The following is a 14,063-nucleotide window of genomic DNA, read 5'->3' on the forward strand; positions in this document are numbered from 1 at the left end:
GTGGGTCCATAACTATCTTTCGAATGGACTTATGTCTCCCATGGCCGTCTGCATTTGAACATTATTGTGCCATATGTCCATATGTTACTCCAGATTCGTGGTCATCAAAGTAACAAGCATACAGTCTACATATGTTTATGTTTACAAGGCATTCAATGTATACAAACATGCTGTGAAATGGAAGACATAGTATATATATATATAAACTTCTTGAATTTTATGCATTTACTATGTTTATTTATAACTGTAGAAGCCAAAGGGCAGAACTGTGCTCCACTGGTTTAGCAATTGTAATTTCACTATTAATATTTTGTTGACACTGTACACTATACACATTTTTAAGTACAGCAGTCACTTTGATGGCAGTGGTGTTTATATTAGAGGTAATGAGCTAACTGTCTCCAAACAGATAAGCTGCATTCACTGGAAAGTCTTTCACTTAATGGTCTTTCATTTGAAGATTATGCACTTCATTCATAATTCTTACTGTCTTCAAATTTGTAAACAAAAATGTGATGATGTGCCTATCAAAAATAATCACCTCCACAAAACATCCTAAAGCATGCACTGTTATCACACTGTATGGGTTCATGTGTAAACTTCATCAGCTATGCACCACAGTGGATCAGAACCAAACTCACTGACAGAGATAGGTGGACTTTAAATATGATGGTTGTATTTTATTTTTTATTGATTGCATGAATTTGTTTTGGCAAAAAATGTTATACAAATGAATAATAATAATGATTATAAAACATCCAACATTCCATGTAACACCTTCACACCATGTTTTTTTTTCCCTAGAAAAACTTACCCCCAAGCTATGCATAGCACAATACTAACACCTCCTCCTCTTTCTGAGCTCACATCTCACTCATCATAGAGGGATGTTGACTTAAGTTTTTCAGAATAGCAAATGGGAAGTTGTGGTACAGAAAATGGCCCAGAGATCACCAGTGTTTGAGTGTGTGTAGTGAGTGAAGTGTTATGAAACAATGTGTGTATAGTGTGTGTAGTGACTGATAGTGAGATATGACTGATCAGTGTGGCGTTGCATTATTTAAAAAGTTATTTGTAAAAAATGTATTGTGTACCAGGACTAAATCTAATGATTGTCTCTAACTAAAAGTCTGTAAATGTGTGTGTATACGAATTAGCTTATTTTAAATTGGTCTAAACCTGTAAATACTTTGATATGTCCTATATCCTTGTCAAAAGAGATCTACGGATGAATAAAGCTACTACTTCTACACATCTCCTGAACTATGAAAAGTACAATAACATAGTTTTGCAAACGCATTTAGCGGTATCTGTGGATGCTGTCTGCAAAATATGTTGCGAATAGAATTATAGTAAAGAAGGAATAAATTGAAACGTCGAGTCTTATGTGGCAGTTTACTACATGAACAGGGAAAATGCAGTAAGCAATAAACTTCTTTCCTTCCAGTGAGAAAAAGTTTTGTAAAGGTACGAAATTATGTATAAAGTTAGTTGAAAGCCGCTAAGTGCTCTAATTCTCAAATAGTGGCCGAATATGGTCCCTACCCCTCTGAGAGATAGTGTCTCATTCCAGATCTTCATCTACATCTACATCTACATGGGTACTCTGCAATTCACACTTAAGTGCCTGGCAGAATGTTTATCGAAACATTTTCATACTACTTCTTTACCATTCCACTCTCGAATGGCGCGTGGGAAAAAGGAACATCTAAATCTTTCCGTTCGAACTCTGATTTCCCTTATTTTATTATGATGATCATTTATCCCTACGTAGGTGGGTGTCAACAAAATATTTACGCATTCTGAAGAGAAAGTTGGTGATTGAAATTTCCTAAATAGATCTCGACGCAAAGAAAACCGCCTTTGTTTCAGTGACTGCCACCCCAACTCGCGTATCATATCAGTGACACTCTCACCCCGATTGCGCGACATCACGAAACGAGCTCCCCTTCTTTGCTCTTTTTCAATGTCCTCCGTCAATCCTACCTGGTAAGGATCCCATACCGTGCACCTATATTCCAGCAGAGGACGGATAAGTGTAATGTAGGCTGTCTCTTTAGTGGGTTTGTCGCATCTTATAAATGTTCTGCCAACAAAGCGCAGTCTTTGTTTTGCCTTCCCCACAGTATTATCTACGTGGTCTCTCCAGTTTAAGTTGCTCATAATTGTAATTTCTAGGTATTTAGTCGAATTGACAGCCCTTAGATTTGTGAGATTTATCGTATACACATGTGGATGACCTCGCACTTTTCTTTGTTTAGTGCTAATTGCCACTTTTCGCGCCATACAGAAATTCTTTCTAGATCATTTTGTAATTGGAATTGATCGTCTGATGATTTTACTAGACGGTAAATTACAGCGTCATCTGCAAACTTTCGTCAAGTGAGCGCTTGTATATGATTGCTAAGAAAGGCGCTAATGTGTCTGCATACCTGATTGGTGTACCATCTGGACCGAAAGACTTGCCTTTCTTAATTGATTTGTTTCGCAACACCTGAGATATCTACTTTTATGTCACTCATGCTAACAGCTGTTCTGGTTTCGAATTCTGGAATATTTACTTCGTCTTCTTTCGTGAAGGAATTACGGAAAACTCCGCTTTAGTGGCACCATCTAAGGGGACTGCTCAGTTTATCACCTAGATCATTTATATAAATCAGGAACAGCAGAGGGCCTATGACACTACCCTGTGGAATGCCAGATATCACTTCTGTTCTACTCGATTATTTACCGTCTATCACTATGAACTGTGTCCTCTCTGAGAGGAAATCACGAATCCAGTCACACAACTGAGACGATAGGCCTACTCCATATGCACGCAATTTGATTAATAGTCGCTTGTGATGAACGGTATCAAAAGCCTTCTGGAGATCTAGGAATATAGAATCAATCTGAGATCCCTTGTCGACAGCACTCATTACTTCATGGGAATAGAGTCTGGCTCAAGAACGATATTTTCTGAATCCGTGTTGGTTATGTATCAATTAGTTCATTTTCTTCAAGGTGATTCATAATGTTTGAGTACAGTATATGCTCCAAAATCCTACTGCAAATTGAGGTCAGAGATATGGGCCTGTAATTCAATGGCTTACTCATACGTATTTCCTTTCTTGAATATTGGTGTGACCTGTGCTACTTTCCAGTCTTTAGGAACAGAACTTTCGTCAAGTGAGCGCTTGTATATGATTGCTAAGAAAGGCGCTAATATCTGCATACCTGATTGGTGTACCATCTGGACCGAAAGACTTGCCTTTCTTAATTGATTTGTTTCGCAACACCCGAGATATCTACTTTTATGTCACTCATGCTAACAGCTGTTCTGGTTTCGAATTCTGGAATATTTACTTCGTCTTCTTTCGTGAAGGAATTACCGAAAACTCCGCTTTAGTGGCACCATCATCGGTAACATTTCCATCACGATCGCGCAGTGACGGTATTGACTGTTTTTTGCCACTGGTGTACTTTAGATACGACCAGGATCTCTTTGGGTTTTATACCATATTTTGAGACATTATTTCGTTGTGGAAACTATTAAAAGCATCTCGCATTGACGTCCGCACTAAATTTCGAGCTTCCGTGAAACTTAGGCAGTCTTGGGGATTTTGCGTTCTTCTGAATTTGGCATGTTTTTTCGTTGCTTTTGCAACAGTGTTCTGACGTATTTTGTGTACCATGGTGGATCTGTACCGTCTCTTATTAACTTATGCGGTATGACTCTGTCTATTGCTGTCGATATTGTATCTTCGAATTTGAGCCATATCTGGTCTACACTTACATAATTAGCCTGGAAGGAATGGAGACTCTCTCTTAGAAGGTATCAAGCGAATTTTTATCTGATGTTTTAAATAGATATGTTATGCGTTTATTTTTAGGGGTTTTGGTTGATATAGTTTTGAGCCTCGCTACAATGACCTTATGTTCACTAATCCCTGTATCCGTCATGACGCTCTCTATTAGATTTCACTCATGAAGTCTTGTGGGCCTGTCAGTTCTAACAGTCAAGATTTTAAGATCTTTCAATGCAGAAATAAGATTGTAAGAGTTTAAGCAGTTGACCATAAATATTTTAAATTTTTATATTTGGGTAGTCCTTCTACAAGCCTTACGACTATGTCACCACTTATTTCAAGACCTCTATCATTATGCATGGTTCCTTTCCCATGGTGGATTTCAAGATCGTTCACAATTTCCCTGGAACCAGCATGGGCAAAAACTTTATAGCCCATTTGAGTGGTTTGTTTCTTAGATATTGTTTCAGAGATGAACGACCTTTGAAAGGAATGAATATATATATATATATATATATATATTGATATATATATATATATATATATATATATATATATATATATATATATATATATATATTGATATATTGCAAGTAGTACATCTCACCAGTACCAAATACGTCACTTTGTAATTTCCTTTAAATTCTGACAAGTCAACAGATTCTGTAGGACATAGCATGTCCATACGTCCATATATCTGCTTAAACCTGCCATATCACAAGCAAAGAAAAAGGAAAAATGACTTTTGTGCTTACCACATTGCGATTACCGCTGCAAAGTCTGAACGTCGTAGAAGCAGACAACTATTTTCGAACTCCAGGTGTTGGAGACAAACACTTCCATAGACAAATCATCTCATGAAGTCGCCAGAGTGCACGCATCTGGCATCAAATTACAGAAAGCCGAGCAGAGACACCTCTGCGTGAAGTGAGGATAGCTGTTGGGAACCTGTGAAGTGTCAACGACGCCTGTAAAACATTATTAGAGTTCAATCTGTTAGTCGCAATATTTACAAGTCGTCGTTCTTTCACACCAGTCTCAGCTGCTGCTCATTCAGTTCTGTGTTGAATTCTAGCTGACGTCCATTGACTCAGCTCAGTGGTTGCACGGCTAGGAGAAAATGTCAGTGGCCTTGGCGCTGCTGCAGACTTCCGGCAAGCAGCTGAGACCATTGCCCAGCGTGAAATAGTTCTGGTGCTTATTGCTGGAGTCTACTTGGTCCTTCTACGAATTCCATGACGACCCTTGATGACCCATCCACATTGTATCTGGTGTCGATAGTGGCGTGGTAGGCTGACCTCCCCACTCCTGCTAGGTGCCTGATTGTTCAAGAGGAACGTGGACCCCAAGAGACCCAGCTGTTGGTATCTGCGTTGAATTCTAGTATTGGCAGCACTGTGCGATGTGGAGTTCTCAGAAGACAGCCCATTCTTCCATCAGTACATGGTAGCGGCGAGCACCATGAAGTTCATCATGTGAAGGCCATCATCTTGAGTAAGTCTGTGGCTATTTCATAGACTGCGTTGGAGCATCTAGGACATAGATTCACTACAGTATTGTAATCAAGTAATCGAATGCTATTGCTGTGAATGCCATCGATCTCAATGGTCATCTCCTTTTAAGAGCTGAAGTATTTAAAGGGAGCTAGCATGAGGTAATGAAGCAAGACGTAGTTCATGATGACCGTTGGTGGTGTCCTTATTCTGCTAGATTCAATTAACAGGCCGTTAACAGCTGTGTTATTTCCTCAGTATGTGCTCTTGTGAAAGAGATAACGTTCCTTGTAACATGTCCTCCGAGCTAACGAACATGCTTGCCGTGCTTCCTTTGGTTTTCTGTCACAGTCTCCTTTCTTCAGACAGTGTAGTACTGTGCCGATGACGTGACCACCTGCGACATACTGGCTCATTTCCTACTTCAGCCTCTGTCTCTGGCATGACTTGCATTTGCCTAGAAATGTAAATGAGTTTTAGTATTTTTTAAAAATTTATACATGTTTGCTGTGATTCTACCAACTGAAAAAGAGATAGACACACAGGTATACACAGTACATAAAAACAATTTCGCTCTCAACATCATCACTAAATGGTACAATAAATACAAGACACCCAAGCCCAACACAGTACACAGTGAAATACAGCTAATCAAAGAAACAATATCTAGAAAGAAAGCAAAATACATACCAACTGCTTAAATCTCTCCAACGTAGGCGAAAACTGACGCTTTATTCAGACCTACAAATACACAGCTAGTTTTATGGACCAGTAACAACTTCAAAGTGAAATTACGATCAGGTAACACAAAGTCACCAATGTATGCTAAGCCTGGGATATATAAAATCACATGTAATAGCTGTAATAATTTCAACATAGACCGGACTGGGAGAAACTTTCTCACATGGCTTAAAGAACTCATTCAAAATAGCGATACCAACCAATGGAAATTTATTCTCCATCGGAAAGACCCTCAACACACAATAGATACAACTGAATATGCATTGCAGATACTTCATAAACTTCCGAAAAGTCCTACCATGAGCACTCTCAAGAAACTTGAAATATGTGTACACGTGACCACAAGACATATCGAACAACAGACTGATCGTAAACATAAATATTATTTAAAATTTTTATGAAATACTCGGAAAAGGAAATAGATAACTTTTTAGTGCAGTGCACAGCCAAAGACGATGCAGACAGAAATAAATCCTTAACATTTTGCTCATACACATACTCTGGAAACATATGTAGAGTGGCAATGCAGTAAATACAAGAATGTCATAATTTACAAAGCAGAAGTTAACGTAAGCATACACATCAAATAAAAAACATCTACCCAATAAATTCCTACAAATTAATAGCATTTACAATTGCTATAGATATAGATTACTATAAACATATAACAGCGATAGGTGTACACACAACCAAATAATGTAAATATCATTGTAGCTGCAAAGCTTTCTAACGATAGTCACAACAAATTAATTAATATCTTAATTCATCAGACAGAGAGTGACAATAAAAACACTGTTGCTGAAAACATTATATGTATATTAACGCATCTAGGCAATATACATGTAAGTAGCAATCTTTGCTCAATGTCCTACTATATCGTAAAATTATATAATGAAAATAATGTCATTTAAATTGTACTACAGGTCACTCAGTAATGGCAGTTTATCCAAAACAGACCTGTAGTGAAAGTGAAAGAAATAAAAATTCACACAGCAGCGAGTCTGGACAATCCTTTTAAATATGTCACTTACTGACTTATACTATGCCACAGATCCTATGGAACATGAATTAATACATAATAATTACTGCGCATGTTAAGGTTTATTGGCTGTTTTTATTCCCACAAATCTTAAACAAGCAGTTGTTGTAACCAAATATAACACGTTTGGTGGTATGCACAGGCAAATAACAACGGAAACGTACATAACTTAAACAGAATAACTGAGTAATATGCCAGTGATATGGAAAGGAACAAGATATTTTTACTCATTTGCTTACTATCATACTTTACAGTATGTTTTCAGTTAGTATATCCAGGTAGTGTGATTTTTAATCCCTCTGTGTTAAGGCTGTACATCTTTCTGACCATTATATAATACTAATTTACTTGCAAGGGAGCTGACCAACAAAACTTACAGCTCAAAGTGAATGACATGTTGATGTTTAGAGATAGAACTATGATTAATCGGTTTCAATTATAAATTTTGCTATCTTTTTGGGGGGTTTTACAGTTCCAAGTGGGGGCTCTTGACATGTCTGTGAAAGTTGGAAATAACTGCAACTACATCATGACTGTAGAGCATAAGTATGCTTAGTGAGATGTAAATCACACATTCCTGTTTCCATTGACTTACTTATTTTACAGACGGAGCAACTTAAATAACACTAACGTGCTTTCCTTGAACCAAAACGAAATATGGCTTCCAAAGCCTACCAATGGAATTCGTTCATCAATTGCACTGTGCAAGCAAATTCATACTAAACAAGAAAGTAAGTATATTAGCATATTTTAGCAGAAAAGTTTAAATTGTTTTCAAGTATTTATGTGCTATATACATTAAAATTAAATTTAATTAGAACATACATTAACTAAAATTTACTGTCACAAGTACACAATTAATGTCTTCATATTCAGAGTATATGAGAGATGCATGTCAAATACAAGTAATGATGGGGATTGTTTAAATTAAATGCTGTAAAATGGGAAGATGTAAAATAAATGAGTTAATATTGATTAATAACTTCCCTTAGTATCAAAACATACTTGTGAAAATCAAACGAAATTTTTGATAAGCTGGATGACTATTTTTAAAGTAACAAAAATGGGGAAGCCACTGTAAAACACTCATTGAGAACTAAACACTGACAGAGAAAAAAATAACATTTCTGTGTGTGTGTGTGTGTGTGTGTGTGTGTGTGTGTGTGTGTGTGTGTTTGTGTGTGTGTGTGTATAGAATCATGTATACAAAATTTATATATGATTCTGTGAAGGTGTTATAAATTTACAGGTGTCATGAAGAAGGGTGAAGGTAACAATCTGGGGTAAGGGACCCTGGCCCAGAAATGATGGAGTCATAATTTGCAAGCGAAAATTGTTCTGATACTTCTGACGGTGAATACATATATCAATAGTGGTACTGTTGTTGCTAAGATTGTAGGGCAGATAACTATCAGAGGTGGTAGTATGGACCAAAACAAGAAAAAAGTCCAAGAAATATGGGTTCTAAAATGATTACCATAAGAGCAACATGTTCTCGTTCCGATGAACAAGTATTTATAACTCTCAAAAGCCCTTGTTTATTAGAAGTTTCTTTCGTGTTTTGGTCCATATTATCACCTTTGGAAATTGTCTATTTTACAATCTCAGCAACAACAGTACCAGTACATGTACGAGTATTTCATTGTCAGAGGTACCAGAAAAATTTTCGCTTATAACTTCCAACCCAGTCATTTCCAGAACAGGGCCTCATACCGCAAATTGACAGATTGTAACGTCATCATGGAAGCACCATGTACATGTACAGGGTGTCCCTCATAAGAGTCGTAGGTGCATATTCTCAGGTGTTTCAGTATGTGTTTCCAGTTATCTTGTTGCAATGTGTGGCTGAAGTCGGCCCAAATAAATACTGCTCATTAAGTCCTTCATGCAACACCCGCTGTCGACGGAAATCGCTGGTTTGTTTCCCGTCACAAATAAAAAAAAATTTACGCGGAATTTTATGTACTTAATGGACTGAGCGGTCCTAAAGTAGTCTAGTGCAATATTCGCTTTATCGATACCCACTGAGACGGATAGTAAGACACGAAGAATATCCAATACTCAAGCAGCGACTTATCAGTGCTTCCGAATGGTGGTAGTAGTCAGTACGGGCCAAGTTGGCGCTGTCGCTGCTAGGGTACTAGGTACTCTTCGCGTTTTTATGACCCTGTAAATGCTTATCTATGAAAAGAATATCGCTGTATACTATTTTATTGCCGCTTTAACGATTGGGCACGTAAAATACCAATTTCGAGATCATTTTATTTGTGGCAGGAAACAAACCGACGCTTTTCGTCGACACTGAGTGTCGCATGAAATAGGCAATGAGCGGTATTTGTTTGGGCTGGCTCCAGCTACACTTTCCAAAAACGAAATTGCAAATATCCACCGCAACACAAGAGAAAATGCGGCTGACAACTCTTAGGAGAGACACCCTGTACGTGTAACAGGTATAAGTGCAGGTATTTTTATATGTGGTAGCCACTGTGTGCACTCATTCATGTGTTGGATGTGTTTTTCTGTGTGAAACAGTCTTCCCATCAACATGTCATATAATTTACTACCTGACACTTTCTGCGTGGTTGTAACTTCACCATTATATGGGCTACCCCTGTCAGTATAGACTTTACATTTTGTGACCGTGCATCTGCACTTCAACACATGACCTGCTACCCAGTGGAAAAAAAGCATTAATGGTTTGCTCTTGCCACAAGTGTTTGGAGGTACTACCCAACCTAAAAATATACAGCTTCTAATAGCTGTAATTATTAGTCTGCAAGTGACGTAAATACTGATGTATTGCTATTCACTACACCGCCTTCAGTCACTAGCAGAAATATTTGCGCCTATATCCGATACACCCTGTATACAGAGTGGTCAGAAACGGTCTGGACAGCTTGTAAGGGTGTTGCAGGGGAGGTCGTGATGAGAAATAATTGTTAAGAAAGAATTCTGTACGTTGCACAGTTTCGGAGTTATTTAGCACTGAAGTTAGCCAATCAGGTCGTCGCAAGCAGAAATTCAATAGCCTGTCAGAGACAGTGTCGCCTTATTTGTTCTTCGTTTGGTTTCCTCAATCCTAACGAAATTAGCTTTTGCTCACTTAGCTTCAATTTATCACTTCCGAAAAATGCATTTTAACTGGAAATGAGGACCTGAACAAGTGCGAACTCACGGACCCACAGATATCTGTGCATCAACGCATTTTAGAACGTTGAAACGTCGTCCAACGATGCTACAGAACATCGAAGTTATAGGTGCCGGTGCCTGCTGATATGTCGCTCCTGCGACAGCAAACGCATTTTTCGCTGACGGACCATAGGAGGAGCGTTTCGCAGTGTTGTTTGTTGTTCAGTGATTGCGACTAATTGTCACGATCGGCTGTGGAAAAGATTTAGCTACCTGCTGCGTAGACAGGTCTTGTCTCCTATGAATGCGATCCTCTGTTGCTTTGATGAATGACGGTTTCTGACACAGGTTTCCACTCACAGTTTATTTTTCTCTTGTATACGGAAAAACACTCGAGATTTTAGAACCTACAAGTAATAATAGTGTAGGAGCTTGCAAATCTGCAAATCTACAGAGGCATTCCATCCCTTGTCTACTCTTACAGGTCTCCATTTCCTGCCTGTTGGCACTAGCAGCCAAATGTACACTGTGTGCCATCTTGCAGGTGCAAATGTGTGATATAGAATATTTACACATCTCCAACGCTCATGAGTACTCCTTATCACATGTGCAATGTGTTAACTTATTATCTGTATATGTTTGATTGCAAACACTGTTTCTCACCCTAACAAGGAGGACTCCTTACCCATAAGGCCACTTCATAGGGTGGCTTTTGCGGTGTGACTGAGGATGCACTTTTGATTTTTTATGTCATTGAGGTTACAATATCCATACTACAGTGGTCTGTATTGACCTGGCCTAAAATAGTAGCAGCTGTTGTCGCAATTTATACCATTTGGCTTAAATACATAGTCTCTATATGCATCCTTGAACTGTGTAATAATTCATCACAGTTTGGTTTCTAATAGCACAATTCTTACAACAAAATTACAATAGCATCAAGAATAATTTTATTTCCATAAAATGTAATAGCTAAAGTGTCGATGTTTGCATCATTTGGTACCAGGAATGCAAGGCTTGTGGAATCCGGATAGTTGGAATAAAAGTAGGTGATGGCAGACATGTGCTGTAGTACAAATACCTTTATGTAGAATGTAACCTTTCCGTTTGGTTTACAAAATGCCTTATATACTCTATTCTTAATCATAAACGATACATATTTAACTTCACTCTGTAGTGTCATTTTTTTCGGTTCTAGACTGGACACAAGAACACCTATGTGAAATGGACCAGTTCCTTGAAATAACTTAGTGTCTGCTTTACACATATTCTCCAAAGTAGTCCAGTCAGTAACTTTATTAACTTCTGTAAACATGAGCAGCTTGGAATACACAGTATAGATAGCGATTGTTCCTTGTATGTCTTCTCCAAAGGAGCACCAGTTGAATCAAGTGTTACAATGCTAAAGGCACCTTGCTTATTACTAGACTACATGCTATATGGACTCTCTCCATAATTCTTTGTCTGACGAAAAAATTTTTCTGCACTTTTGAATAATTAGTTATCCTCTTTATATGTACATGCATTCTAAAGACATATGTTACAGCCCTATTTATATTTACAGTGTAATATTTGTTACTAAAAAATTTAAACTCATAACTAATATTATAATGCAATAATGTAGGAAAGTTCAGGGCCCAGGTATCAAACAAACTCTGATCCCCTACTTTACCATAACTGAATTTGAGGTTAAATGTATCAACAAATTCGGTGTCCCATCAACACATATGACCAAATATATGCACCATAATAATGCATTTATGGCCCATCTATTGACTCGCATGTCATCGTTTCCTCGACATCACCATCCTCTTCTAATATAAGGGAGATGCATGAGGTTTCCCTATGATATGGGGTCTCGAATGCATCAGTCCTCTCCTTTATATAGGAACAGTGGATAATATGACAATTCACATGAATAACATACAAAATAAAAAGTAATGCCTTGTCACCAACAGCCATTTTGTTTCAAACAAAAATTACTATATCTCTATGTGTAATTGTTAGGCAAGGCTTATTCTTAATATTCACTGTCATCAGTTACCCTCAACAATTCGCTACAGTGTGTACTCACAGTGTTTGTATTTCGACCACTGAAATTCCTCATACATTATAACTTTATGCAATAATTCATCATATCCCACGAAAACAAATTCCAAATAATATTGCATGTACATGCAGTGGCGTCATGTCTGTACTTTCTCAGTCAACATACTTTTACCAATATTAGTATCTCCAAAAACACATAAAATTACTTTTTATGTACCTGTCGGGTGAATACGATTATAGTTACCAACAAAGGAAGGGTTCATATAGTCTGTTTTGTTTTTGTATGACTTGCCTAGCCATGCAATGTAATGTTAAACAACATGATACTCTCATTACAATTTGTGAATGTTACACATCATACATTGCAATATAATGAAGAATCTTGTCCTAGACCTACATGACTGAAATCAAATACACCACTAATATATCCAAAGGTACACTCAAATTTGGCCCTAAAATTACATAAATATACCCCTTCCTTCGTTTACACACACACACACACACACACACACACACACACACACACACATCAGCTTACTACCTCTACCAAAGACATGAGGAGCAAAAAGCTTGCAACAGAAGAGATCTGTTTCATAGTGTCATAGTGTCGAAGGTGAGCAAATGATCATAGCTCTTAAGGCACCTGCATTTTCGATACCATGTTTATTTAACAATTTTTCGTTCTTTTGATGGAAGTTACATTGTCCCCCCTTGTAAAATCAGTTTGAAAACACCCTGAGTTCCAAGCGTCACTGCTCTCAGTCATTGAATGATGAAAAGCTGTTCATATATATATATATATATATATATATATATATATATATATATATATATATATATATATATAACAGAGGGAATATTATATATATATATATAATATATATTATATATATTTAGATATATATATATTCAGATGTGTTTCATTAGCTGAAGTGAACAGCTTTTCACCATTCAATGACTGAGAGCAGTGACGCTTGGAACTCAGGGTGTTTTCAAACTGATTTTACAAGGGGGGACAATGTAACTTCCATCAAAACAAAGAAAAATTGTTAAATAAACATGATATCTAAAATGCAGGTGCCTTAAGAGCTATGATCATTTGCTATGATCATTTGCTCACCTTCGACACTATGACACTATGAAACAGATCTCTTCTATTGCAAGCTTTTTGCTCCTCATGTCTTCAGTAGAGGTCGTAAGCTATGGACCAAAACAAGAAAAAAGGTCCAGTAAACATGAACTCTAAAATGCATACATTAAGAGCTATGAGCACTTGTTCCATATAAGATATGTGTTTCAAAGCATAGAAGAGGAATGAATGGTCATAGTTCATAAGGCACTAGTATGGAATTCAGAGCTCACGTGTACTGTGTTTTTTTTTTCATTCCTCCCAAATTATGGAAAGCAAAGAGCTAGCTGTAGAAGAGACGTGTTTCACAGTATCAAAGATGACGAAGTGCTCATAGCTATTTAGGTATGCATATTAGAGCCCATGTTTACTGGGTATTTTTTTCTTGTTTTGGTGCAAGGAACCTGTTATCAAAGTTCACGAAAGTATTTAGTACAGTTGCGAAGTTCTAAGGCCGTACTGTGCTGCAACAGCTACTTAGAGTCCAGATATAATGTCTTATGTCTGAAGAAGCTGCAGCACTTGCTTGCACAAAGCATCTTGATTCCCTACTTTGTTACAAGCTTTGGATTTGAAATAAATATTTGCTATTTAATCTCCATGTGCTTAATTGATTTAATTTTAACATCTTTGATTCCTTGTGTGTTTATGAGAGCTAGACTCATACTTAAGAATTCTGTAGTGTACTTTCATAC

At 37.4% G+C, this 14,063-nt stretch overlaps 1 protein-coding gene across 1 annotated transcript in view; it reads left to right on the forward strand.

Annotated features, from left to right (window-relative positions):
- The window catches only part of LOC126248959 (uncharacterized), a 208,874-nt gene that overhangs the window by 191,935 nt on the left and 2,876 nt on the right, over nt 1-14,063 (forward strand). The window contains exon 16 of the mRNA XM_049950494.1: nt 7,668-7,792. Coding sequence (XP_049806451.1) covers nt 7,668-7,792 — 125 coding nt within the window. The remainder of the gene's footprint in view (nt 1-7,667; nt 7,793-14,063) is intronic.

This window comes from Schistocerca nitens, chromosome 3 (genome assembly GCF_023898315.1).
Source record: "Schistocerca nitens isolate TAMUIC-IGC-003100 chromosome 3, iqSchNite1.1, whole genome shotgun sequence".
Classification (NCBI taxonomy): Eukaryota; Metazoa; Arthropoda; class Insecta; order Orthoptera; family Acrididae; genus Schistocerca; species Schistocerca nitens.